General features: G+C 49.2%; 9 protein-coding genes across 9 annotated transcripts; 2 read left to right on the top strand and 7 right to left on the bottom strand.

The window, feature by feature from the left end:
- Window positions 1-107: 107 nt before the first annotated feature.
- Window positions 108-2,874, top strand: FSUBG_2976 (ATP-binding protein cassette subfamily B; the record flags this gene model as incomplete). The annotated part of the gene is made up of 7 exons (XM_036680807.1): window positions 108-422; window positions 472-917; window positions 963-1,767; window positions 1,843-1,878; window positions 1,926-2,432; window positions 2,484-2,626; window positions 2,673-2,874. 7 exons carry the CDS (start codon window positions 108-110, stop codon window positions 2,872-2,874), a joined length of 2,454 nt encoding a protein of 817 aa, XP_036541564.1.
- A 755-nt stretch (window positions 2,875-3,629) lies between these two features.
- FSUBG_2975 (SUR1-like protein) lies at window positions 3,630-4,766 on the bottom strand (the record flags this gene model as incomplete). The annotated part of the gene is made up of 2 exons (XM_036680806.1): window positions 3,630-4,322; window positions 4,377-4,766. 2 exons carry the CDS (start codon window positions 4,764-4,766, stop codon window positions 3,630-3,632), a joined length of 1,083 nt encoding a protein of 360 aa, XP_036541563.1.
- Window positions 4,767-5,697: 931 nt separating this feature from the next.
- On the top strand, window positions 5,698-7,045 carry FSUBG_2974 (uncharacterized protein; the record flags this gene model as incomplete). The annotated part of the gene is made up of 3 exons (XM_036680805.1): window positions 5,698-5,778; window positions 5,859-6,421; window positions 6,478-7,045. 3 exons carry the CDS (start codon window positions 5,698-5,700, stop codon window positions 7,043-7,045), a joined length of 1,212 nt encoding a protein of 403 aa, XP_036541562.1.
- A 1,513-nt stretch (window positions 7,046-8,558) lies between these two features.
- FSUBG_2973 (bet v1) lies at window positions 8,559-9,014 on the bottom strand (the record flags this gene model as incomplete). The annotated part of the gene is made up of 1 exon (XM_036680804.1): window positions 8,559-9,014. One exon carries the CDS (start codon window positions 9,012-9,014, stop codon window positions 8,559-8,561), a length of 456 nt encoding a protein of 151 aa, XP_036541561.1.
- A 713-nt stretch (window positions 9,015-9,727) lies between these two features.
- FSUBG_2972 (uncharacterized protein) lies at window positions 9,728-11,561 on the bottom strand (the record flags this gene model as incomplete). The annotated part of the gene is made up of 6 exons (XM_036680803.1): window positions 9,728-9,928; window positions 9,988-10,196; window positions 10,249-10,338; window positions 10,401-10,554; window positions 10,603-10,955; window positions 11,345-11,561. The coding sequence occupies 6 exons, from the start codon at window positions 11,559-11,561 to the stop codon at window positions 9,728-9,730; spliced, it is 1,224 nt and encodes a 407-aa protein (XP_036541560.1).
- A 342-nt stretch (window positions 11,562-11,903) lies between these two features.
- Window positions 11,904-16,796, bottom strand: FSUBG_2971 (tol; the record flags this gene model as incomplete). The annotated part of the gene is made up of 7 exons (XM_036680802.1): window positions 11,904-12,678; window positions 13,238-15,604; window positions 15,961-16,040; window positions 16,100-16,291; window positions 16,343-16,453; window positions 16,505-16,658; window positions 16,729-16,796. 7 exons carry the CDS (start codon window positions 16,794-16,796, stop codon window positions 11,904-11,906), a joined length of 3,747 nt encoding a protein of 1,248 aa, XP_036541559.1.
- A 479-nt stretch (window positions 16,797-17,275) lies between these two features.
- Window positions 17,276-18,953, bottom strand: FSUBG_2970 (uncharacterized protein; the record flags this gene model as incomplete). The annotated part of the gene is made up of 4 exons (XM_036680801.1): window positions 17,276-17,424; window positions 17,897-17,953; window positions 18,276-18,616; window positions 18,661-18,953. The coding sequence occupies 4 exons, from the start codon at window positions 18,951-18,953 to the stop codon at window positions 17,276-17,278; spliced, it is 840 nt and encodes a 279-aa protein (XP_036541558.1).
- A 1,237-nt stretch (window positions 18,954-20,190) lies between these two features.
- On the bottom strand, window positions 20,191-22,212 carry FSUBG_2969 (amino acid transport GAP1; the record flags this gene model as incomplete). The annotated part of the gene is made up of 4 exons (XM_036680799.1): window positions 20,191-21,253; window positions 21,312-21,521; window positions 21,580-21,787; window positions 21,837-22,212. The coding sequence occupies 4 exons, from the start codon at window positions 22,210-22,212 to the stop codon at window positions 20,191-20,193; spliced, it is 1,857 nt and encodes a 618-aa protein (XP_036541557.1).
- A 1,345-nt stretch (window positions 22,213-23,557) lies between these two features.
- FSUBG_2968 (peroxisomal biogenesis factor 11) lies at window positions 23,558-24,055 on the bottom strand (the record flags this gene model as incomplete). The annotated part of the gene is made up of 1 exon (XM_036680798.1): window positions 23,558-24,055. One exon carries the CDS (start codon window positions 24,053-24,055, stop codon window positions 23,558-23,560), a length of 498 nt encoding a protein of 165 aa, XP_036541556.1.
- Window positions 24,056-24,935: the final 880 nt, after the last annotated feature.

Raw genomic sequence — 24,935 nt, 5'->3', positions numbered from 1 at the left:
TCCGCTGACTAATCCCATCTCCCTCGGAACATCAAAACCCCGATCCCTTGACATCATCCTCAACTCACTCCCCCAAGCTCACACCCATCACAAAATCACACCCAGCCATGGCAAAGGCAGAGCTCGGACTGAAGATCGGCTTCTACGCCTATCCTATCGCCCTCTTCGTCACGCTCCTCGGCGTCCAATCCGCTCAGTTCTACATAACCCGCCATGGCAGCACGACGCGTAAAGTCGCGTTGGACAGTGATCTAAAACAGCACATCGACAAGATTCGAAAGTTTTACTCGCGGTGTATTTGGGTTCTGCAGGTTGTGCTTTCGGGATTGTTGATTGCGAGCGTGGTGTATGCTACGAGGGAGGTTTTTGCGGATCAGGATGGTGTGAAGGGCAGTGTTGTCTTTGCCTTTAGCGCATATCTCGTACGTTTCCCGTTCCTCTCTTACATGATGGGTAACTAACCAATTTCAGGCATCTTTCGTTGGAGTGCTACTCTACTACGTCGCTGGCCTTCTTCCAGACCCTGAGGGACCGTGGAATCCGAACTCTGCTCACCTTTCAGCATGGTGTGTTGGTGCGCTTGCAGAGATTGTCATCGCAGCTGCTCTTTCAGCCGTTGAGCCAAAACTTCGAGTATCACCTGGCTTTGTCGACACTCTCAACATTCTCGGAGCTGCGAGGGTTCTTGTGCTGGCGCTCATGATCGGAGCGTTGGGTTTGAGAGAGTACAAGACTAAGGCCTTAGAACCAAAGTCTTTGCCGGAGGAGAGACAGGGACTTCTTGAGAATGGGAATGGGGCAGCGGATGGATATGGAAGCATCCAGCCTACAGCTGCTGAGCCTAGAAGGACCCAGGTTTCTGGGACAGGATGGCTGGATTACTTTGCTGGATTCCGAGTCTTGTTTCCCTACCTCTGGTAAGTCCCTTTCCTCAAACTCGGCACAATCACTAACAGTCACAGGCCAAAGGGCTCACCCGTCTACCAAGCCATCGTACTAATCTGCATCATCCTCCTCATCTGCCAACGCACCGTCAACGTCCTCGGGCCCCTCCAGCTCGGCACCCTCGTCGACAGCCTCGGCGAAGGCAAACTTCCCTACAAAGAAATCATTCTCTACGTCGTATACCGCGCTCTCCAAGGTAACCAAGGCGTTCTCGGCGCCGCGCGGTCCCTCCTTTGGCTCCCTGTATCTCAATCTCTCTTCCGTCGTCTCTCCTCCGCTGCGTTTGAGCACGTCCTCAGCCTATCAATGGAGTTCCACCTCAACAAGAAAGTCGGCGAAGTCACCAGCGCCCTGAGCCGCGGCGCTTCCATCAACACCTTCCTTGAGAGTTTCTGCTTTCAGGTTTTTCCCATGGTGTTTGACATTTTCGTCGCTGGTGTGATTTTCTTTGTGAAATATGATGCTTTTTACACCATCATTGTGTTCTTCATCATGTGGTCATACATCTTTTTGACAATCTACGTCGCCAAGTACCGAGGAAAACAACGAAGAGACATGACCATCAAGACTCGAGAGATGGAAGCCGTCAAGACGGATGCTATCGTGGCGTATGAGACGGTTCAGCACAATTGTGCTGTTGCGCGTGAGACGGCGCGCTTTAGAGAGCATGTAACTGTTTTCCAGCGCGCAGAAAGATTGGTGCAGTGGTCGTTGAACGGGTTGAATCTCACACAGAGTTCGATTTTCACTCTTGGAACGGCGTTGCTTGTTTCGGTGTCGGCGTACAAGATTTCAATCGGGGAGCAGACCGTTGGTGAGTTTGTGAGTCTGATCAATTACTTTGTTCAACTTCAGGGTCCTTTGAACTTTTTTGGAACATACTATACCATGCTTCAGAATAACTTGATTGAAGCTGAGCGTCTGCTTGATATCGTGAGTACTCTCTCCTTAGCGAAAATCGGGTATACTAATGGAAATAGTTCAAAGAAACACCTGGTGTGGTTGAGAAGCCCGATGCTATCCCGTTGCCCTCACCCAAGGGCGAAGTCTCCTTCAACGATGTCAAGTTCGCGTATCAAGTTAAGAAAGGCGATCCCGTCCTCGACGGCATCAACTTCACTGTTGCCCCAGGCACAAAGACCGCTATTGTCGGAGAATCAGGTAGTGGAAAGTCTACCTCTCTCAAGCTCCTCTTCCGCTTTTACGACGTCACGGATGGCTCTATCACCATTGACGGCCACGACCTTCGAGATCTCAAGCTTGAGAGTCTTCGCAGCAACATCGGTGTCGTTCCTCAAGACACGGTTCTGTTCAACGCGACGATAATGTACAATCTTCTGTATGCGAGACCAGATGCGACGGAGGAAGATGTTTACAAGGCATGTGAGGCTGCGAATATTCATGAGCGCATTCTCAACTTTCCGGATGGGTATGAGACCAAGGTTGGAGAACGAGGATTGAAGCTGTCTGGAGGTGAACGCCAAAGGGTAAGTTACAGTCATTGATAAGCATTGTGGACTGGTCACTAACGTTTGTAGATCGCCATCGCCCGCGCCATTCTCAAAGACGCCCGCATCCTTCTCCTCGACGAAGCAACCGCCTCTCTCGACTCACACACAGAGCGTCAGATCCAAGATGCTCTCGAGCGCGTCACCGAAGGCCGCACAACCATCACAATCGCGTAAGTCTCTCCAACCTCTCCCCAAACATTGACTAACAGTCTTCAGTCACCGCCTCTCCACCATCACAACATCAGACCAGATCATCGTTCTTCACAAGGGCAAGATCGTCGAGCGCGGAACACACAATGAGCTCTTGGCTCAGGGAGGACGATACCATGCTATGTGGGAGAAACAAACGACTATTGAGAAGAAGGAGAAGGAGAAGAAGGAATTGGAGGGTGAGGCGTCGGAGACTGGGTCTCAGTAGATGATGCAGTGTAGGATATGTATTGTAAAAGGTTGGAAAGTCATGGCAGCGATTGGCTGTCGGAATTGTTGGCTAGAAAGCATGGCGGGTAATAAAAGTCATTATTTGTTGGACCTCGTATTGTACTCTGCGTGTCAGTCCATCTCGAAATGAGTGAGGTTGGCATCGCACCGCATCTCACAACACCAAACGGTGGTCAACTTGGCGTTCTTCACGAAGCAAGCAATCGAGGCCGACTCAACATTAATTCAGCCAGTCCAGGCAACCATCACTCCTCATAACCGCACCAATCGAGAGCACTGCATACAAAGCTCCATCAAAACACCAATAACACGCAAGAAACCTGTCACAACCTCCAATACAGCTTAGCCCAACCTGCTTTGCGGGGTCACTCTCCTCCGAGGACTACGCCGACGTCATCTCACAAAGTTGCTCCGCGGCACGGAACGGTCTGGACCAAAGATTAACTTGGACGCGCGTATGTCGGCTGATGAACTCATGCAGTGTTGCACTGACTGACTTTGGGGACCGTCAGATTTAAATCTGAGGGACTTGTCAATGCACTGACGTGTTGAGATAAGCCACGAGGCTGGCGTGTCTTGAATGGGGGCGCTCAGAATGGGCTTCAATGTTGAGATTGAGCATTGTTGATGCCCAGACAAGCAGTCGCACGATATTCAGGGGCATCACAGACGTGAAGAAACATCGCTGGCATTACAAATATTATAGTCGTATATAATTAAGCATAACCCCGTCTACGTGAGTTTAATAGCGTCCTTGGCGTCATCACTAGAAGCCTTGTCAAAAAACCGCATCCAGCACTTCATCATGAGCATGTTGATCAAGTACAACCCTCCGCTCAGCCCAACCGCACCGAGCATGTACCAAACCCACGGGTGATCACCCAACCACATTATCGCCTTCGTATCGCCGTGGTGCCACGACGCACCCTCGTAATCAGTCAAATAAGGTTCAAGCTCGGTCGCATTGATCACCTGCACCGTCGTCTCAGGCAACGAGGGTTGTTCGAGCAGATAGTTCTTCAGCGCCATGGTGAGGAAGAGCGGTCCGGCTGATACCATGACTGCGACGTGGGGGAGGATGTGCGCCCAGGGACGGGTTATGTCGTTGTAGAGTTGGATTCGGGAGAGGGCTTTTGTGAAGGCGGGATGGTGTGCCGAGGTAATCATCATGTCGTTGGAGACGCCGGTAGGTGTTGTGCTCTTGAAGACGGCGTGGTGCTTGCTGCCGTCGGCCTCGATTTGGTGCAGGGGGATGGTCGCGTTGCAGAGCGTGTCCATGTCGAGATAGATACCGCCATAGTGGTGAAGGACAAAGTATCGAATAGCATCAGCGCGCTGAATGTTGAAGGGGAACGTATCCCAAGTGTCGAGGAACCAAGGGTACTCTTCCGAGATAAAGTCACGAGCCTTCGCGTCCGTCCAGTGCTGCGACAGTTAGCATCCATCTCCTCAATCAAACCACCAGGAACTCAAACAAACCTTGTACTCAAACTCCGAGTAAGTCTCCCGACAACTCTTTACCAAACCCTGCCAAGCCTCAGGGATAGTCTCATTCGCGCTCGTCTGGTGAAAAATCCTCGGTATCGTCCTCTGCGCGGGGACATCCTCGCCAAACGACGTATCATTCAGGGGCAACGTTAATCTCGCACCAAACAGCTCCTCATTCCGACGCAGCAGCGTGATGAGCGGGTAAAACGCATGGACGAGCACGGCGACAATGAGGAAATCGATGAGGAGGAGGATCACGGTCGAGCGGCGCAGTCGTGGCAGGCGGAGGTACTTCTTTGGCACAGAGGGCGTCGCCCATTCGAGACGTTCTTCATCGTAGGAGTTTTTTCGTTCGGGACCGAGAATCGGTGAGGATGACATGTTTGGGGTGAATATTAAAAAAAGTATTGAAGAAGAAGAAAAGAGAGGGAGGGAATGGGGACCGGCGAAGCGGCTTGGCGTTGCGTGCGCTTTTGAAGGAGTGGAAAGAAAGATTGAATTGTTTTGGGGCTGAGATTAAATCTGACGCTGCAGAAAAGATGGTGGATTACGCCGCAGGGACAGTGGCAGTACAGTTGCAGTGCACCAAAGGGGGGTGACCCTTTCATTATCAGTGGAGCAGGCCCCCTAAAAACAAAAGCGAGAACGAAAAATCCGAGGATGATTAGGGGGTCCGCGGACGACGGGATTGGCTGACCATCACCCCACTCCGTTCCCCATCTGACAATTTCAGCGGGTACGTTTTGCGCTGAGTTTATAGTGGCCTCATGCTCTACAGTTTCTGTCATCTGCTGGCCCCCCTTCCAATCTAAAATTTAGCCTCTGCGGAAATGGATCATCTACGTCACCAGAGATGCATGGCCCAAGTGATCAATTGCCAATTGATGCTGGCGCTTCAGGGGCTGCCTCCCAGATTCACAGCCAAGACACGTAATAACACAGCGCTCCAACCCGCCAAGCTTATCCATCCCCCCCTAACGCCCAAGGTAACGCTCTGTCTTTTTTTAATTCCGTAGCCCAGTGTGTGCGATTCAGCGGTCGGTAGCTGTGATCAGAAATCCTGATCTCAAATCAAATCCTTGTTTTGACCTGGGGAGCAAATCTTCCCTCCCCCTGTCCATTATTCTCCGCGTCTTCCGAAGCTCGTTCTTTATTTATCTTTTAACGTAAACTTATTTACATCTATCGACTCACCCGACCCAACCTATTTGTCGTGACAACCTTTAAGCTTCTTTTTTCTAGATACTCTATTTTTCCCCAAGTCTTTCTTTATTTTTTTTGCAGGTCGGCACGTGCCGCAGTAGAGGACATCATGGCTCAAGCGCAAACTCAACAGAATGAACAAGATTTGGGTGAGCCGCAGTTTGCCTACCACGCCGTCGTGGAGCCAATCGTACGTATCTCTGTCCCTTGATAAACTCCAACCGCGGGCAGAAGTCTAATGTTATGGCCTCTTTTTGCCGGCACGTGTAGTTTATTGTCGGTGTTATGGTCGCCTCATGCTACTTCAACCGCCTCCGAAACTTCTCCATCATCCCTTCGTCAAAGAGCGCCGACCAAGGTCTCCTCGGCCAATCGAAGCTGGAGCCATGGGACGAGGAGGACGTCCACGACGAGACGGAGCGTCTGAACCTCGCCGACGCAGCGTCGCCTACGGATACACACCCGCCCAAGAAACGAACGTGCTGTGGCACTGTTGTTCACACGCCCAACTCGAGCCGGTACGCGAAATACTATCACTCGCGCTTCATACAAAAGTTTCCGTTCCTCGTCGAGATGTTCTACTGGGCTGTCAATCTGCTCTTCTACGTCGGCGTCAAGTCGGCGAGTGAGCTTATTGCCGCCACAGATGGCGTTTGGCAGACGGCGGAGAACCATGGAAAGGCGGTCTTGTGGTTTGAGCATGAGGGCCCGTTCAGCTGGATGTTTCCTCTGCGTGAGATTGATGTCCAGAGCTTCTTCAGGAATGATCACCAGACGATGCTGACCGTCTTGAACCGCGCCTACTCCCTTATTCACATCCCCGTCACTGTCAGGTTCGTTGTCGCTGCTACTACCCCTCGTGTGACGAAACATGGCTAACAAGCTTCAGCTTCCTGGCATGGTATTACTACGCCGCACCAACACACGCCCAGTTCGCAGAGGCTCGTCGCATGATGACGCTCACCAACCTCTTCAGCTTCGTCGTCTTCACAACGTACCCATGCATGCCGCCTCGTCTCCTCCCCGAAGAATACGGTTTCTTCGACACGGTCCGCCGCGAAGACGCCGAGTCCATTTACGCCACCAACAAGTTCTTCAACCAGCTCGCCGCGTTCCCCTCGCTTCACTTTGGGTACTCGTTCTGCATCGGCACTGTCCTCCTGTACCACTCTGGCCTCTTCCGCCGACGCCTCGCCCCCCGCGAGAAGCGCATGAGCAAGGCGTGGCAGGTGTTCTTCGTGGTGCTGAGCATCGTGTACCCGGCGTTTGTGTTGACCATCATTGTTGCTACGGCGAATCACTACTGGCTTGATGCTCTTGCTGCTACGGGAGTTGTTCTGGTTGCTTGGCTGTCGAACCGCCTCTTGCTTGGTCTTTTGCCCTTGGAGGATCTGTTCCTCTGGTGTGTCAAGCTGGAGAAGCCCTTCCCTACAACCGGTAACCGGGGAGGAAAATAAATGACACTCAGCATGCTTTACTCCATCATCACATAACGATATCCCATAGCAACACACCGCAATGAACAAATTAATTAATGTTAATCTAGAATAATGTCAATCAATACGCATGTACACGCACACTTCCTCTTGAACCCCCCACTTTACGATATCCCACAAGACGACATGCTCACGTGCTCACCTCCAAACAAGGCTTGCACCCATGCTCGCCTCGTCTAGCGGTGCGGAGAATGTGAAATTGTGGTGGAGTTTTGACCATCCCCTTTTATGCGCTTGACGGAATTGAATGTGGGACCTGTCGAAGGATCGGACCCGACGAGATTACCGTGCCGAATCCCACGACGGAAGACGGAGAATCAATGAAACGCCGTTGGAGTGATTAAAATCTGACCGACTTTGTGTGGCACCATTTAAATTCATTCTGGCTGACGAGAGACGGGCTGAGCGAACGCGCGGACGAATTAATACGCGTAGATAAGATACGAGCAAGATGAATACGCCAAATACGCGAAGGTTTCACAGAATGTTGATCGGCATCGGTGAATACAAAGTGTCGAGAATCGGGGTCTCGGACGTTGGAATTTAGAGTTCAATTAACTTTCAAGCTTCAAATTTTCACTCAAGGGGCACTTCATTCATTCCTCTCTATTTTCATTGATCCAATCACGCTATGGTAGAGACTCACTTGTCCAATGGACCCTGTATTGCTTGTATGGACGACATTGCATCCGAAGAAGCCGGTTGCACTGCAAGGTGAGATTCTTATCTCGTGTTTGAGATCCCATGTGCAAAAGGTCTCTGGGGAGTGTCACTATGATTGCGCAACGTCGCTGAATTAAAAATGAGCCATTTTTTTCTATACTCGGAGTTGATACATGCAGATGAATCCCGCTGATTCCGTAGCTAAAGCGGATTCGCTGTTTCGAATTGTTCTAGAATTGAAGATGATCTGATTCATGGTGTTGAAAATCTCAGGTACCCGATCGGTCTACCCTGAAGCTCTCCGCCAAGAATGGGTCCGTTCTCCAGACCCTGAAAATCCAGCGCAAATCTTTTGTGTGCGATATTCAGGGTCCAGTCCTGGTGAGATGCTGTGAGACGTGGATCAGAACACATGTTTTGCCATGAATTTTGGTTGTGCCATGCGGATTTCAATGGTTGGTTGCCGCAGTCTTTCGTACAGCGCTGTTGGTGCACCACTGTACCATGCGACGCAGCTCAGCACAATCCGAGACCATTTGAGAGTCAAGGCATTTGCAAGACTGAAATAAATCATGAAGATCTTGCCAGAGGCTTAGAATATTATTATCATAAACTTGCTTAGGCTTAAGTTTAGGGTCAAGTTTGGGCCTTGGTTTGCGTTTCCATATGAGCACAGCTTGACAATTGATGCGATTGAAGACGGCGGGCTAATTAGTTACAGCGACATGTGATAACCCTGCTCCGCCCATCCAAAGACATTGTTATGATACCCTTCGTTTCTTTTAATCCTTACTTCCCATATTCCCATCATTTACTTCTTGGCAACGGCCTTGGCGAGGTCAGCCAAAGCCTCACGGCGCTTGAACTTGGCATCCTCAATGACACCGGCATCAGCATCGCTCGAGAAGTTTCCGCTCCAGGTGACGAAAGTAGCGCCCTCGTACTTGCCCGAGGTGACGGGGTAGGCGCGCACGGTGCTGACGACAGAGGTGTAGCTGAGCGCGGGCTGCGACGAGATGACGCTGTAGGTGATGTAGTGGTCGATGGACGAGTGCTCCTCCTGCTTGACCTCAAGAACAGTACCGTCCTTGAAGGTCCACTTGACGATGTCGGTGTCGGGGGATGCGCCCTTCACCCACTCGCTGGAGGAGAGGGCGGAGTAGAACTTGGAGAAGTCTTGAAGCTTGATCAGGTGCCAGACGTCGCTGAAGGGGGCTTCGATGACGGCGGACTCGAGGACCGAGGTGGAGGTTGGGATGCGGGACATGATTGCGGTGAGCGTGGGGATGAAGTTGGATTGATTGATTGAGTTTTTGATGGGTTGATTGAAGTGAAGTGGTTGTTGTTGGGAGAAGGTAAATAGAGGGGTCACAGGAATATTTGGTGGTGGTTGCTTTAGTGTCGTCATAGGCAGCTCAGAGCTCTCTACATTGGGCAAGAGCTACACAAGCTGTGCCGTTTTGAGGAATGGGGTGCCTTAGGCAATCAATGTCGTCACCATCAATCACGCAGTTGACTGAACCATTTGGGAATATCTTCAATTCATTATTCTACAGTACTTCACTCAATTGCTCGTTCAACCGCGTCAAAATTTTCTTGAAACTTTTTTTTTTCTTCACTGGCGGGGACCTGATGGGTGGAACCTCAATTCACGATCGATAGCACCAGGGGAGGGGAGGGAAGAAAGCTTGGGGCCGTTACTCTTAGTGACAGAAATACTGAGGTACAGTGGGGACAAGTTTAGTGACTCTTGGACTAGCTATTTATGTCGCCTCAGTCTGGCGCCAGATGTTTTTCTTACTCCCTGGGACCAAGCTAGACGTTAAAGTGAAGAGGAGCCACTCAGTTACCCACCAGCTTGAATGAATGGCTTGCATTCACTGGTGTATAAAAAGTTTGATGTACGTAAAAACAATGCATGTTCTATTTCTCGAGCTACTCCAAAGTACACGCTATACATGGAGGAAGAGAAAACGTGCCTCATTCAGGCTGCCTGGCTTCTCGTTCGGCCTTTTGGCTTGCCTGTTTATGTGATCTAGTAACTGCTCTGAGCCAGTAAAACGTTCCCAGAGTGAGAGGGATGGCGAAGATGATGTACATCCACCACTGGCTGGACAAGATAAGACGTCCATTCTTGCCGTTGTCAAAGTCAAAGTTGAATATTCCCATACTGAAAATAGTCTGTGTTGCTGTCGTTAGTATCTCTTATCAAGTCCCTATTCTCGACGAAAGGGCCTTACCGCCACAAATGTCAAGGGGAGATAAAACATGGTCAGCTTGGCAATGGCAATCATGGCCTCACTATCAAGCTTCATGGCAACCCCAATCTCATTCATTCTGATGCTATCTTCCCGGTTCGCCTTAGTCAACCTCGTCGTTGCCTCGGTGCTAGCCTTGATGGCGCATTTTGTTCGGAGGCTCAGCATAGATGAAAGCTTTGTCAAAAGGCCTGGTTAGCGACACGCATGTCAAAAAGCAAGGGGAAATATAACGAGTCGTACCGTTGACAAGCAGATGTTCACTCTTCTTATACGCGTCTCTTGATAATTCTTGAAAGAAATTGCTTGTGAGCGTAGAGTCTGGAGATTCTTCTTTACATGGAGGTAGTGATGTTGAGGTATTGGCAGCAAATCTCTGCACTCTCTGTATTCACTAATGGTATCCTCAATAATTTGAATCATGCCTTCGACGAACTCCAAGATCTTCTCCATATATGGGAGGCAGATCTTGAGCTGGATCGCCGTCTCCTTGACTTTTGTCTCTTCTTCCTCTACAATCTCGTATTTGAGAGAGTTGCTATATTGCTCCTAGATACGTATGTCAGATATATGTATGATAGTAAGGAGATGACCTACCATTTCACTGATAGCTGCGGAAAAAGGATGTGCGTTCGCCCCCTGCTCCTGCAGGATGGAACTCAGCGCACAGGTGAGAAAAGAGAAGGGATCATCTCGAAGGCCCAAATTCCTTGAACTCTCTGATGTTGCAATTATTCTCTCATCAGCTGGTATGGTGCTTGAGTATACTATACGCGCCTGTTTACTCTCGGTGTTGAGGCTGAGGTAGAAAAAGGCTGAGTCTGCAAACATATGGCTAGATCCCAGTTCTGTCTCGAATCTGAGCGTAGGGAGCTCTTGGTTGTACTCGATAACGGGGTCATAGTCATCGCCCATGCGTAGATTTACTATGGGGAGATTGAACCAGATATCTATCTCATCAAATCAGCCTCCCTCTCTCATGGTACGTCCATTAGAGTGTATGGTGTTATACCGTAATGCGAATCATAGACTCGCCGTCCTAGTCCTCTGAGGACGTTGTAGTCTGACTCTGTCGAGATCCAAGGAGCGAAACCAAGACTTTGACATATCTCACGAAAGTCGCTGGTATAGACAGATGGACAGTATGCGCGGTTGCTTTGCTGCTAGACGGTTAGAAGAAAGGCCCAACGATTGATCAGGGATAAGCGCGAACAGAATATGGATGTTCCCATCATCAATGGCGGTAAGAAAAGTCTCCATTTCGTCATATTCCTTCACGAAGAAAGTTTTCATCTCAACTTCTGTTGCAGTCAGCAAAGGATCCTGAAAACAAGCGTACGTGGTGCCATCATAAAGTTGAGCATACCAACTCCATTGTAGGAAAAGCTCCGATACGTGAAAAATAGTTCATTCTTCCAATCGTCAATTTCTCGCATTCTCGCAAGGCTGTATACTCTGGGTTTGTCCATGTCGGGTGCGAAGGCAGTCGGTCTGGGTTTTCTGCTGAGGTCTTTGCTAGGACCAGCAGCTGGATTCGATACCTGAGATCGCGACATGGTGCTGATGTTCACAGATCCAGCAATCAAAATGGCACTGAACAAAAGGATTTATTGACAGTTGAAGGCGATGAAAGGATTTGAGAGTATTTAGGCGTGCAGTCTTACCTTTGGTCGCATTCGGGGTAAGCCGGCCTCACAGAATGCCTTACCACCGAACGCTGTAAGATGACGCAGAGGGAAGTAGGCTGAGCCCGGGTTGCTGAAGCACCGCATTATTGGTGGAAATTATAGGCGTTTGATATGCAGAGACACTTGCATGTCTACGCTGTGTCATTGCAAAGGGCGAAGCAGCGTGGCGAACATTTCATTGTCCAATACAGTCAATTGATGATACTGGCATCAGAATTGGCGGCCCATTCGACTATCCGCAGCATCCAACCTAAATCTCTTCAGCGCAAAGAAATTGTTCGCTCGCTCAAGTCGCCCTCTCCATCGCTTCTCCTCCCTTTGCGCTGCTCTGTCGCTGGTGACTTTGAGCCTCGAGAGCTGCGCAGCGAGAATAGCCTCATTTGCCTGCACTACCTCTCGACTGCCATTGACCGCTCGTCGATGCGCGATCTCCATACCCAGTTCTATAGGCGCTGAAGGGTCTAAACGTTTCTGATCTGCTGCCTCCCGACGACCAACGCGAGGTTCTTCATGTTTACGATGAGAGATGATTCTTCCAGAAGGTAGTCTCACCGGATCACTTGTATCCCGCTTTCTACCCCCCAAAGCATCTCCGCATCGTGGTATCTCGTAGAATTCTTCTGTCTCTGGTGAGATGTCAAATCGGGAGTGGCCTTTGGCTAGCATGTGATGCTGGATGCCCTCAACTGTACTCCGACGGGTACCGCAGCAGATGCATTCTCTGTACGTGTTGATGACGAAGTGAAGATAGGAAACTAGCGTTTCGAGATCGACTGCTAAGAAATCTTGGAAGGGAATATTGAAGCCATGCGCTATGGAAATATGTTTCATGCTCTCGTCTAAAGTTGAAGAGTCTTTGGTGCAGAAGAGGCAGTGACCGGGGACGAACTCCGTCGCCACGAGTTCCTGGTCTTCCTCCAAATCATCCTCTTCAGCGTCACTTTCGGACTCCAGGACATCGACTTCAAACTCGCCTCCTGTCTGTCTTGAAGACGAAAACAATTTAGAAGAAGAATTTGGCGTCGACGACACTGCAATACCATGGACTTTCTCTTGTAGCTTTTGAACACTTCAAGCGACGGTTAGCTTTCGCATGTGCTGTGGTAGAGGGAGAAATACTCACTGCCCGTCGCTTTTGACATGGGCTTTCCATGTATCTAGTCCTCGCAGGTCGATGTTGCATAGTCTACAGACTGAAGGAGTCTGTGAGACTCCAAGTGTCTGCTGCTGATCGCTGTCAACAACACTTGTGTCTGCCATAGTCAATTATCTGGTCTTGCGAGTTGTGCTTGGGATGGACTATTAGTTCGGCCGGGTTCGAGATGCTTGATACAAAAGGATAGACTAAATAACAACATGTTTGAAGCGGTTAGTGAGTTTATATATTAGGTCCTACGTAGGGTATTGGCGTGACGAGTCGAACTGGCGATGCCCGTTTCGGTCATTTGTGGCGATGCTCACCGGGCTTGCGGACCCGGGCCTCCGTGGGTCCGGTCAGGCATAACGATACAAACTACATCTGGTATAATTGAAGAACTGCCTACTCAAGAATCACCATTCTCCAATCAATATCCAACTTCACCCAGTCCTCCTCCTTCATTACACCAAGGCCAATCCGACTCCAAACTCCCGACCCAGGTATCTTTTCCTCAACAGCCATGACGTTCAGCTTGACCACCTCATCATCACCTTCATAAAACCCATAGTACCTCGAAATGACAATGAGACTGATCGTATGACTTGTCGCAACAGGCTTTCGTCTCAAGAAGTTCATTACCTTGCTCTCGGCCGGATCGCTATCTTCCTTCAAGGCTTCTTCAAAACGATAGTAAGATTTCTTCATGAATGGCGATGAAAGTTTCAACTCAAGTTTGACTTGCCCGTCGGATGTCACCATATGTATGCCGTCTCTATTAGTGATTTGGATGGAAATGTTGGCGTGGCTCGTGTAGAACACTATCCTTCCTGTGTCATAAGGCTCAGGTTGGTGAGATTTATCGACTGTTAGTGATTCCAATTCCGAAGCCAGAGAGAGATGATCCGTCTTTATCGGGCCAGCTACTTTGGTATCGCCGATCCAATCGTGGTCGGACTTCTCAGTAGACTTAGACACGACTTCGTCATTCTTTCCGTAATCATTCACTCTCCTCAGCGAAGTGCCCTTGATCAAAGAAACACTACCATCACTCATCAACGAGTAGAACGCCAGCAGCGACTTCATCTCTCCGACCCCCCTCTTACTGTAATCCTCACCGATGCGAAGACTCGAACTACCTCCGATGAACCCTGTCCAACCGAGCCAAGACCAGCTGGGATATGGCACGCTGCGCGATGATCCACCAGAAACATAAGTATAAGTCTCATCTCGTCTATCCTGCCCATACTTCCATGTAAGCGCTTGATCAAATGTGCTAGCGTTCAGACCCCAGTGAATCTTCTCATTGTTCAAATGCTCAAACCGACGAATGATTCCAAGAAAGGCGGGTAGGACATCAGAAGGGTAAGTGAACTTTCGCTCAGAGAATTGTGTGATGTAAGTATCGAAGCTCTCTAAAGAGAATTTAGCTTCGTTGTCGTCCCATTCATCGTAACATCCAAATGAATAGGATCTTGCAAAGGCTGTTGATCCGGGGATGTCAAGAAGTGATTCTTCCTCCCATGTCGTACCATCGCAACACCAGTAAACTTGCTTGTTGGTGAAGATGAGTGAGCGTCTAGACAGAAGTCGCTCTTGAAACGTCCAGCCTCTGGTGTTCCATGTCGAGAATTGAAGGGTATCTTCTTCGGATAGAGTGACGAGCGGCGTGATGTGCAGCCCACTTGATGAGACCTTGACTTGCCGCTGAAATACATCCCGTGGATTGCTAGGGAGTCCTGCGAGTCCAGAAGTTGAATCTTCACCACAGGCAGCTAGTATCGTAAAGAGCGCCTTGGAGTAGATCAGATCCATCCGTGCGATCTGATGACCAAGATCTGCAGGGTCATCTTGCACAATACACAGGGCATCAACCCAGAGGAACCTCTCGCCGACCTGTTCCGTGAAATGCATTGCATCTTTGATGGTTTGAGGCACGTAGATCTCGCTCAGACTGTTGGGCTGCTGAAGCCGTGATAGGTTCTCACGAGTTAACCGTCTCTCAAAGCGCGATTGTTTCGCCTGTTCGCTAGATCCCCAGACATAGCTGAGAGCAACGTAGCGCATGGTTGGGAGAAGGTCAACGATTCTACATTCCTTGACATCGATCACTCGACATCTGTCAGGCCATTCAGCATCGCTATCGCTTAGCCACTTTGGTTTCCGACAGTCTTCTCCATGCTGGTCTTCGCATTGCTTGATCCAGCGCTGAGGAATGGTGAGGTCTAGTAAAGACCCTATCATCCGACCAGTACCGTCAAGTAGAATATCGTTGCTTACAGTTTGGCTCTCTTTTGACGGCCAAACGGCTTGTAAAGTGATCGAGTTGGCGAGTATAGCCAGCCAGGGACATGGTTCTAACCTGAGCAGAACACGATTCACGCCTCCAGTCTCTGGATCAAGGCGATCCTCTGAATCCGGCAGAATTCTGTCCGAGGAGAAATTTCGCGATTCAAGATAACATTTGATCGGCTCATCATTGACTGTAAGTCGCAGCCCATGTATCTTGACTTCCTCGTGGATTTCAGGCTCCTCGCCGGGGACTTCACTTCTGAAGTCAGGATGTTTCGTCGAGCAGCCGTAGGGCGCACGTATGTATCGTTGGCGATGGGCTTCGATGATAAGATTGCAGACATCGCATTCTACAGAGCGATCCAGAATTTCCTGTAGTGTCCCCAGGCAAGGATCCGGAGGCGGTCTGTGGCTGGGATTGAATGGAACAGGATCTGGAAAGAAGAGCTTGTAAAAATCGATGGCGGCGCAGGCCGAGCAAAGCCTGGGGAATTTGTCACTCATCTCGTCTTGTACTTGTTGATCAATGCAAGAGAAGAGGCCGTTTAATTTTGGCTGTTTTACAATGCGGGGATTTAATTGCATGAAATACTGTAGGGCTGAATGTCAGCAGGCAGATGAGATGGGGTTGTTGAGTGGCGCAGCTGGCGTTAGTGTAGCAGATAAGGCGGTAGCTCCAAAGGGCTGACTTAAAGGCTGAGACTGACTGGGGCCATATTACTATCGCTGTCACAAGTGATGAACGAGAACGTAGATAAGAATTGAGTCGTGATTCAACCGTAAATTTGGTCCGAGTACCCCCAGAAGATACCTTCACTCAGACACCATGGCTCGTTTTACTCTGACTTGATGTACTCAGCAATGTTGGGTCGAGCCTCAAAAACCTCCTTGAACTTGAGAAGCACATCAGGAATTTTAGACTAGCATCCCGTCAGTCTTAGTTAACTATTACCAATTTGTCCAGGGAGAGGCAACTTACAGGGATGGTTTTGGTTCGTGTATCGTTGTCAATGGACTGGTAGATTGCAAAGTCGGTGTAGCTGACTTCATCACCGAGAAGGTAAGGGCCCTCGCGGTCAGAGTAGTACTTAGCAATGAGATCGTAGTACTTGGGGAGGAATTCGTTCTTGTACTCGTCGGTTGCGCCTTTGAGATTGGCAACCCATTGGGACTGTATTTCAGTTAGAGCTTGCACGATGAATGGTGGAATTGGTGCTCATACTCTCCAATCGACGTAGATGTCGGAGACGGCATCTACCAAGTACTTGTCCTCATTCGTCTGACCGTCATACTTGCCGAGATCGCGAGAGAGGAAGCGAAGAGTCGGGATATGCTATTAAATATATTAGCATGCTGTTTAGAGTTGAAGAAGGAGTTTATAAACCTGAGTGAGAATGAGGCCCTTGTACTCAAGCGAAGGAAGGCTTCCAGTGCGGGTAATGCCTTGTTCTTTCAGCTTCTGGCTGGTCTCTGGCCAGGTATCAGGGTATTTATAACGCTTCTCCTCAAAGTCAATGCCAGCATCCTTCAAGAACAGCCTATCAATTGGTTAGTCCAAGAGCACCTGGTTATTCCAATGCGCGCTGGCATGTGCGACATAATACTCACTTGACAACTTCTCCGCGGCCAAGCTTGCCAATGGCGAGGTAGTGGTAAACGACTGAGTCTGAAGACATTACGGCTGAGTATATCAAGTAAAACGGGGTAATATGGGAATTTAATCGATTGCTGCTCTATTACTGTTGGTGATGAAGCAAATAGTGACACGACGACTCCCAACCCTTTTTATAATGCATCATGGATCACAGCGCCCTTCTGTCGGCAGAATCTCGGCTGCAGTCAGCGTTTTGGAATCAAGCAATTACGTGATCAATGAGGCGCATCTTACTGGTGATTCCAAACTGTGCATCAAGCATGTCAGCGGGCTAGACTAAGGTGTCCGAAAAGGTTCGCCAAAAGAGGGGATTGCATGACGCTGATCAGGACATGTCATTGTTAAGCTCCGAAATGATTCGGAGATGTGTCCTGACTACGAGAGCACGAAGGTGGCCGCCGGCAATTGAACAGGTAACTAGTGCCAATGGATATTAAATTGCCGGACAGCTAGTGTCAAGAATGTCCAAGTCATCACAGGTCTCATACCTCGTGCAATCGTCTAATAAGTGTCCTCATACTCGTAACAAAGGAGACCCTTCTTGATATGCATGACATCTTTGACCTTGGCCTTGAGCTTGACGGTCTCGCCAACAAAGATGCCATGGTTAAGAGTAAAGTTGCCAGCAACCTCGAAGTTGACAAAGATGTCTTTCTCGCGCTTCTTCAGATCGCGAATTTGCCATGACCATCAGAAGCGATCAACGTTGGCATGATGGACCCAGAAGAAAGGATCAGCGGCTATCAGAGTCAGGGCATCAAGCATGGCAGATGATGAGAGTGAGAAGCAGTCCAAAAAGACGTGACATTAACCATGGTGTAAACCTCAAGATAACCGCGCAGCAATATGCAGGGGGAGTATCAGATGCAACTAGTCATTCAGAAGGCTCGATACGAGTGATCGACAAGAGAGAGGAACAGGAACGCTCCTTTGTATGTTACGACTTTCTTTGCCTCAATCTAAAGGTTTTACGAGACTGGATCTCGTTACTGAAGAGTACCTGCAGTATGACATTGCAGATGCTGCTACATGCCCGTTGGTTGAACGCCCGGCAAAAGACCCTGTGAGATTCCCTGTTAAGCAATGGATCCGGGGCCTCGGAACATCGCGGATCACCCTTACCTGCGAGATAAACTTGGTCCCAAGGCTGGCGGATTTCCACGACCCGCGCCGCAGAATCTACACAATCTGCAGGTTAAAGGCATCGTGAGGGGAGCATGTTTAGTTAGCTTCGTTTGAGTGATTCCCTGATGATCCGATTCTTCTTTTGCTAGCTCCACTATACTGTAACGGTCAATGATCATCTACAAGTCAAAAGTGCCTGGAGGCACATATGCCTGTTGGTTCTGGGTAAATTGAAAGGGTTGTTGTTAGTCAAATTACACTGCATGGCTTGGCGTAAGCTCCCTCTCCTCACTTCCCCTCTCCGTCCACGATCCCGACGTCAAGGATCCTTGCGCCGTGCGCATTGTCGTGATATTTCGTTCGTCTCTTGGCTTACCCATTTCGTAGACCTTTCCCTCCAAAGGAATAGCATCGTTGCTGCCACCCGCAGCGAAAGGATCCTCATCTCCACTGTAGATATTCCTTCTCGAGTTTACCGCTGATTTGTTCAAAACTCGTGACTGTCTTGCGCTCTGTCTAACGTCGTGATACCGATTTCCGTAGCCTGGGCGACCGGCTGACGTACCTGATAGCGTCCAGCCCATTCTGTGCAAAGCGCTTTGAACGAGGGGCTTGAGAAATGGCGCAGAGGATGCGATCATGATGAGGATTTGCTCAGGGCTGTCCGGGTCGCGATGGAGTTTGTGAGTGCCCATGCATCCTTCGCCATGCCGAATCCTTTGACAAGGGTTGCTTTCACGATGAAGCCGACGCTCGCAAACATGCCCAGACCCATAAGTGCGTCAACAAGGATCTTCTCCTTCAGCGAGCTTTTAAGCTTCCAGAGGAAGAGTGTCGGTGCTAACGATAGCATAATGTCTGTTGCAATGTTCATACCAGACCCAATGTTGAACATGATGTGAATGCCAGGTTGGGGAAGGCAGCTTGCTCCTTGTACTGTTTCCAGCACTGATACATCCCAAGATGCTTCGAGAGGTCGGCATTGAAGAAGGATGAAGAATGTGTTTGCGACTCCGTAGGCTATCAAGATGCGAAGCAAAAGATGCGCCGCCATAATACAGTTGACTGGATTCGATGCTGACTTTGATAAACATCATGGAAACGCCCCAGATGGAAATCGCAAGAAATGTGTATTTTCGTGACTAAGTCACTTGAGATTCGATTATGAGTCATGGTGATGTGTACATCTGCGATATGAGGAATCCAAAATCGACGACAGCTGCGCACTGGATCAAATAACCGTCAGTCATAGGCCTCCAGAAAGAATAGAAATAACCAACTTACCACTCCAATCGTCATACTATAGTCCTCCCAACCCACCCTCCAAACCGGGTTTACTCTCAGCCATATCCTCGCTACAAACATAGCCAACGCAATAGCAAGAAGGGGTGATGTTATCCCCAAATGTGCAACCGCAAGATTGACAGCTCGTTGGGAGACGGGGAAGAAGGGACTCCCATCGGTGGGAGGGTTTGAACTTAGCATCCATGAATATAACAGTATATCAGTTATTTAAAACATGAAAGGAAATACCCTAGAAGGGGATGCAGATATTCAAAACAACACATCAACTTCTCCTTCAGCTCCTTGGGAATGTAATGCATCCTCTTTCGCATTGATCACCAAGTGGACTCAAGCTCGCAATTGTTGCCTTACAAGTTCAGACGAATCGCTTACACTCCAGCGGTTTTGACATCTCAGCTCCGCAATGAAACGGTGATACATGAACCCTAGTCAAGTCTATTTCCATGATCTGATAAATATAGCAAGGCCCTATAAACTCAAATGTCGTTCAGTAACCACTGCAATACCTCCACAGGGGTCGTGCATTTTTCGGTCCTATCCCCACTCCAAGTAGGTATCATTGAATGAAACAGAACTGCTTCATTCCTGCAAACGCCGCAGGTTTACATACATTACTTTTCGTGCACTGCAACCAAAGTAATAAACGTTTGATCGGACCGAACTTGAGTTCATATTCGGCAGTCAGCCTTACGGTTGATGGGCTTGGCCGGTTGGTAAGGTTATTTGAGCCGCAGTGGCGATTTATATATCTAGTCGATGTCTCGTAAGTACGGGCCGCATTGGAAATCAATATGCTTCGAAGGATCATGATTCGTTAAGCTATGGGCTGCAATGATTACAACTACAACATCATCAAAGACACAAGGCGAGTAGTTGGTCAGAATCAAGTTGGTCAATGTCATGAAATTCCTTAATTATGCCTTCTCAGAAAAGCTGATCTGGTAACTCATATCTAAACTAGAAGAATACAAAAAGACAACGCTTCATTAACAGAAATACCGGTAAGCCCTCTTCCACAAAGGCCAGGTAACACGCGCCTCCCTTTCCTGGTCACTCATCAAATGAACACGATAATAACGTCGTCCAGTCTGGATGTCAATATCATCCAAAGCCACAAAGTTTGTCCTGTACCAAAGCTTGTGTCCAAGGTACATGATCAGGACAATGGGAACAGCCATGAGGTTAAGGAAAATATTCTGCACAATATCGTTTGTGCTCTCGTTCTGCTTGTGATCAACAGGATCGACGGCTACCCAGACTTGACTCAACAAGACAAGAACGTAGCCAGCCAGAGCAAACCAGGAGCCGTATGTGCCGGGTCGTGAGCGGAATGGTAGTTGCTCGAGGGTGTGTGCCGCATGTGCCCATGCGTTGCGGAAGCGGATATGAGTGAGACAGATGCTGCCCCAGGTGAAGAGCGTTGCAAGAGAACTGATGGATAGCAACCAGTTGAAGACGACATCGTGAGCCTTCAAATCAGCGATGAAAGCCAAAAGCCCAATACAGCAAGAAAAGAGAATAGCAGCCAAAGGTCGACCCTGCTTATCAACATAGGAGAAGATAGCCGGTGCCATAGACTGATCAGCAAGAGCAGCGAGTGTTCGCGAAGAACCAAAGACGGAGGAATTGCCAACGCTGATAACAGCGATGAGAATAACAGCGTTCATAACACTAGGCAGCACAGTAGTTCCAGCAGTTTCGATAGCGACGACAAAAGGTGATGCCGCAGAGTTAGAGGAGCTAGCGTCCAAGATTCTCGGGTCGTCGTGAGGAACAAGAAGGCTGACGAGCATCAGGGCTACGATGTAAAAGAGGGTGATGCGCCAGAAGACCTGCTTGATGGCGCTGGGGAGGGATTTGCGAGGGTTGGCTGTTTCTGCTGCTGCGAGGCCAATGAGTTCGGTGCCGGTGAAGGAGAAGCATGATGTTACGAGGACGGAACAGAAGCCTTTGAAGCCGTTGTTGAATAAGCCAGGGTCGATCCAATAGCGGCCTCCGATGTAGCCAGAAGTAGGTTCACCTCCTATGTTGATAACAATTCCAAGGAGGCTATATTTGTTAGTCGCTAGACTTCTTAGATTCTGAGAGAGTAGTGGGGAAGGCTTACATGAAGGCTACGATCGCAGTGACCTTGATGATGGAGAAGACGAATTCAGCTTCACCATACGCTTTGACACCAAACAAGTTGATGATGAAAATGGCTGCTAGGAAAATGGCAACAAAAACGGATTTGGAGATGTCTTCGTTCCAGTAAGTGATTGTGAATGCGCCAGCGATGATCTCAAGAGGAAGAGTGAAGAGCCATTGAAGACAGTAGCTACGCAGGTTAGCGATGCTCTTGTGAGTGAGTGAGTGAGTGAGTGAGTGAGACTTACTTCCATCCCATAGAAAACCCCCAGGAAGGATCTAGAAAGCGAGTCGAGAAGGCAGAGAATGAACCGGCGATGGGGAAAATGACACAGAGCTCGGCGAGCGATTGCATGGTGCAGTATTGAAGTGCGCCGATGACGATGTATGAGAGGAGAACACTTCCTGGACCACCTTGATGAAGAGCACTGCCAGAAGTGATGAACAAACCGGTACCTATCACATGTTAGCACGCCTCTCACGATCACCACTGACTTTCACGTACCGATAGCACCGCCAAAAGCAATCATCTGCAAATGTCTACCCTTCAATTCCCTCGCCAGCGCGGACGTAGCAGTCTTTGCATTGGCCGCACGAATATCGAAATATCGATCCCCCGGAACATGAGGCTTCGGTTCAGAGTGATACCCGCCCTTATCCCAGCCCTTCTTCAACTTTCTCCTGTCCGCTCTTCTGAATCCATCGAGCCAGTCATTCTGCTCCTTGTCATCTTCCAGCTTCGGCGCTGAGATGGCCCATGTTGTTGTGCTTTCATCCTTGTGCGAGGCATTGCTCATGTTTCTCATCTCAATGATCTCGACATCGCGAGTGAGTGCCACTTCGACTTTGATGTCGGTGGTCTTGGGTTGATCATGTGACATTTTGAGGGTAGGTTATTATGTTATGAAAACGAGAGGATCGTGGGTGAAAAAACACAAAAAAGGCGCCAAGCCTTAATTGATGTGGTGGAGTCAGATCAGATCAGATGCAGGTAACAATTATGTAAAAAAAGACAAATAACGTGGGAATTATGGTCTGGTCCGTGAGCCGCATGTCATCGCAAAAGTACTGTACGTGCGGTTAAGAGAGACAAAAAAAGAGGGAAGAAAGAAGCAAGTGATCGACACGATTTGACGGGGAAGGCCACTAGATAAAAACAAGATGCAGATGCAATGCACAAGAGAAAAAAAAGCACGGGCGAAGGAATGAAAAGCGCAAGCAAGGCACGGGAGGCGAAAGGGGAACTTCGGCCACTTCGGGTGCAATGAGGGGACAGGATCCTCTTTCTGGGCACTGGCCCGATGAAACTGTGGTGGCCAGCCCCTGGCCTGACGGGGCGCTTTCAACTAACTAGACTAATCTGCTTTGAGAGTCGACAGCGTCAAGTGGCGTGCCTCCAGGCCAAGACTTTGACATGTCGGGATTGGCTACTTCAGAGTCCAGCATTCGAGAGGCTTTTTTTATCGCTAACTACAGGCTCAGGGAGAGGTAGAGGCCAGAGAAGGAAGGTGATTCATGCTACCGCGTGGCAGAGGAGGGGAGGGGGGAGGGGAGGAGGTAAGGTCAGGGGTTTGTCAAAGTCTAGACCCTGACGAGTGAGGGACCACGATTTGAATGCTCCGTGACAGTGACAGGCGTGATACAAGAAGGGGTCTCGTCTCTGAGCCAGTCATTCTCTGTACGTGATAGGTTTGTCACCCAGTAACATTTCGCAAATCAGCCTTATCACTCTCACCTAAGATCTCCCCTCCCCCTCCCCTCTCCACTCACTCACTCTCTTCGTCGACCTCTTCAACACTAACTAGGTAACCTGTCTAACCTGCACTATCGAATAGCGCTCCGAGTTCGGCAATGAACTTTGGCGCCATCACGGTCTAGTCCGGGCCAAGAACAGAAATGTCGCCCAGATCCCTTTTCTGGAATGATGCCGCCCAGAAGCCAAGAACTCTATTTACGTAGGTCTTTTACATATCCAAACGCAACATGACTTGGCTCGATTAATTAATTTAATCTACCCAAAACCACGTGGTTGTGGATGCCAATCAAACTGCTTAGCACGCCGCACGCGCACACGACTCCTTCGTCCAATTTGATCAAGCCCGCAGCTGCTGAAGACACGGTAACGTCGCAAATACCAGCTAGTAATTGGAGCTTGCTGGCTTGTTTCTTACTGGTCTTATGTCAGATGCGGCGCAGGATTTACACGTGAAAAAAGTAAATGAATACTCACAAGAGCAATTGCTTTTCTGGGACTTGATTGGGGAGGTTCAATTGGTACAGGGAGTATATCTGCGCGACGATCCCGCAGACGCCAGCGGCAAACCATAGCCGAAACGCCCTGATCTCCAACCGTCTTGCACCTTTCCAGGGGATAAAGCCGATGCTATTGAAGATAGTCGCGTTATCAAACGTCAGGTATACCGCTATCAGCAGCTGTCGAATGACCGTGACGTATGCTAGGAAATAGTCCTGGTGCTTCCGCGTTAGTGCTCGGGCGGCGCAATTGAACTGCTGGACGAATCTGCCGGTCCGGAGAATCTTTGCCGTCAGTGCTAGTTGTTTCATCAGGAGCTGCCATCGCTGGATTGAGGCTATCGGGGCGTCGTTTCGGCCGAGAAGCCAGGTGGTCGTGCGGGATGAGAAGATGAGGAGTTTGAGGAGGATGTCGCGCTCGGCGGTGGTGAAGCTGAAGTTTGAGGTGGTGGTTGTTACATTTTTTGTCATTTTGCGCGCTGCGGAATGAGGGTGAAACTGTAAGGTGAGGATGGTGAGGGTGAGGTGAAGCAGAGGCGGTGAACTTGCTGGGGTTGTGATACGCCAATAGGGTCGAGTAGCACGTCACCTCTTTGGGATGCGGAGAGCGTATTCTAGCGAGTCAACTCGACGATGTTCTCGAATATGAAAAAAGATGCCGAGGCTCGATGATAAGAAGATTTGGGATTAACCTCATCGCAGATTGACGATAGTGGGTCATAACTGAAAATGGGAGACATCCGGACCTCGCAAGTTCGACCCAATGATTAGACGAGTATCAACTAATTGACGGGGCACTTTTACGAGCATCAAGTCTCCAGTATATGTCTCACTATATCTTGGGACGAAGCTCATTGCACACAATACTAATTTGAGCGTTGTAGCGCATAACGACACTTCTGTCACCAAACTCTAGGGTATTTTTCGCTTAAAGCTTCAACGGTTATCTTGACCCTACCTTGAGAAACAATCGAAACCCCTTGAAATTTACCACTTATGACAAGAACAAACAAGTGGGATGACTCATCTTGTCTCTCGATGCATTATTGTCCAGAATGTAACTACTGTGTATCTGCCCTGACAGCAACAGAGACCATCGAACACTCATGCTCGACGTGGGAATCAACCTCGGATCAAACACCAAAAGCAGCACGCCACATCCGCAGATAGGAAAAGACGTTCTATTTCCATCAGTCATATATCACATAATATCACGGCATCTATAGTCGAAACATCGCGAACTCATTGCTCTATCAAGTCTCCTCCGTATCTTCATGATAGCGGAAGCGGACTTCGGCGGCTTCAGACGCATCGAGACCACTGTATCCGGCTCCACCTGCCACGAGCCGAG

This window comes from Fusarium subglutinans, assembly GCF_013396075.1.
Source record: "Fusarium subglutinans strain NRRL 66333 chromosome Unknown NRRL66333_c0000026, whole genome shotgun sequence".
Lineage (NCBI taxonomy): Eukaryota > Fungi > Ascomycota > Sordariomycetes > Hypocreales > Nectriaceae > Fusarium > Fusarium subglutinans.
Note: the sequence above shows the minus strand (reverse complement) of the source record. Positions and strands in the feature narration are given on the sequence as shown.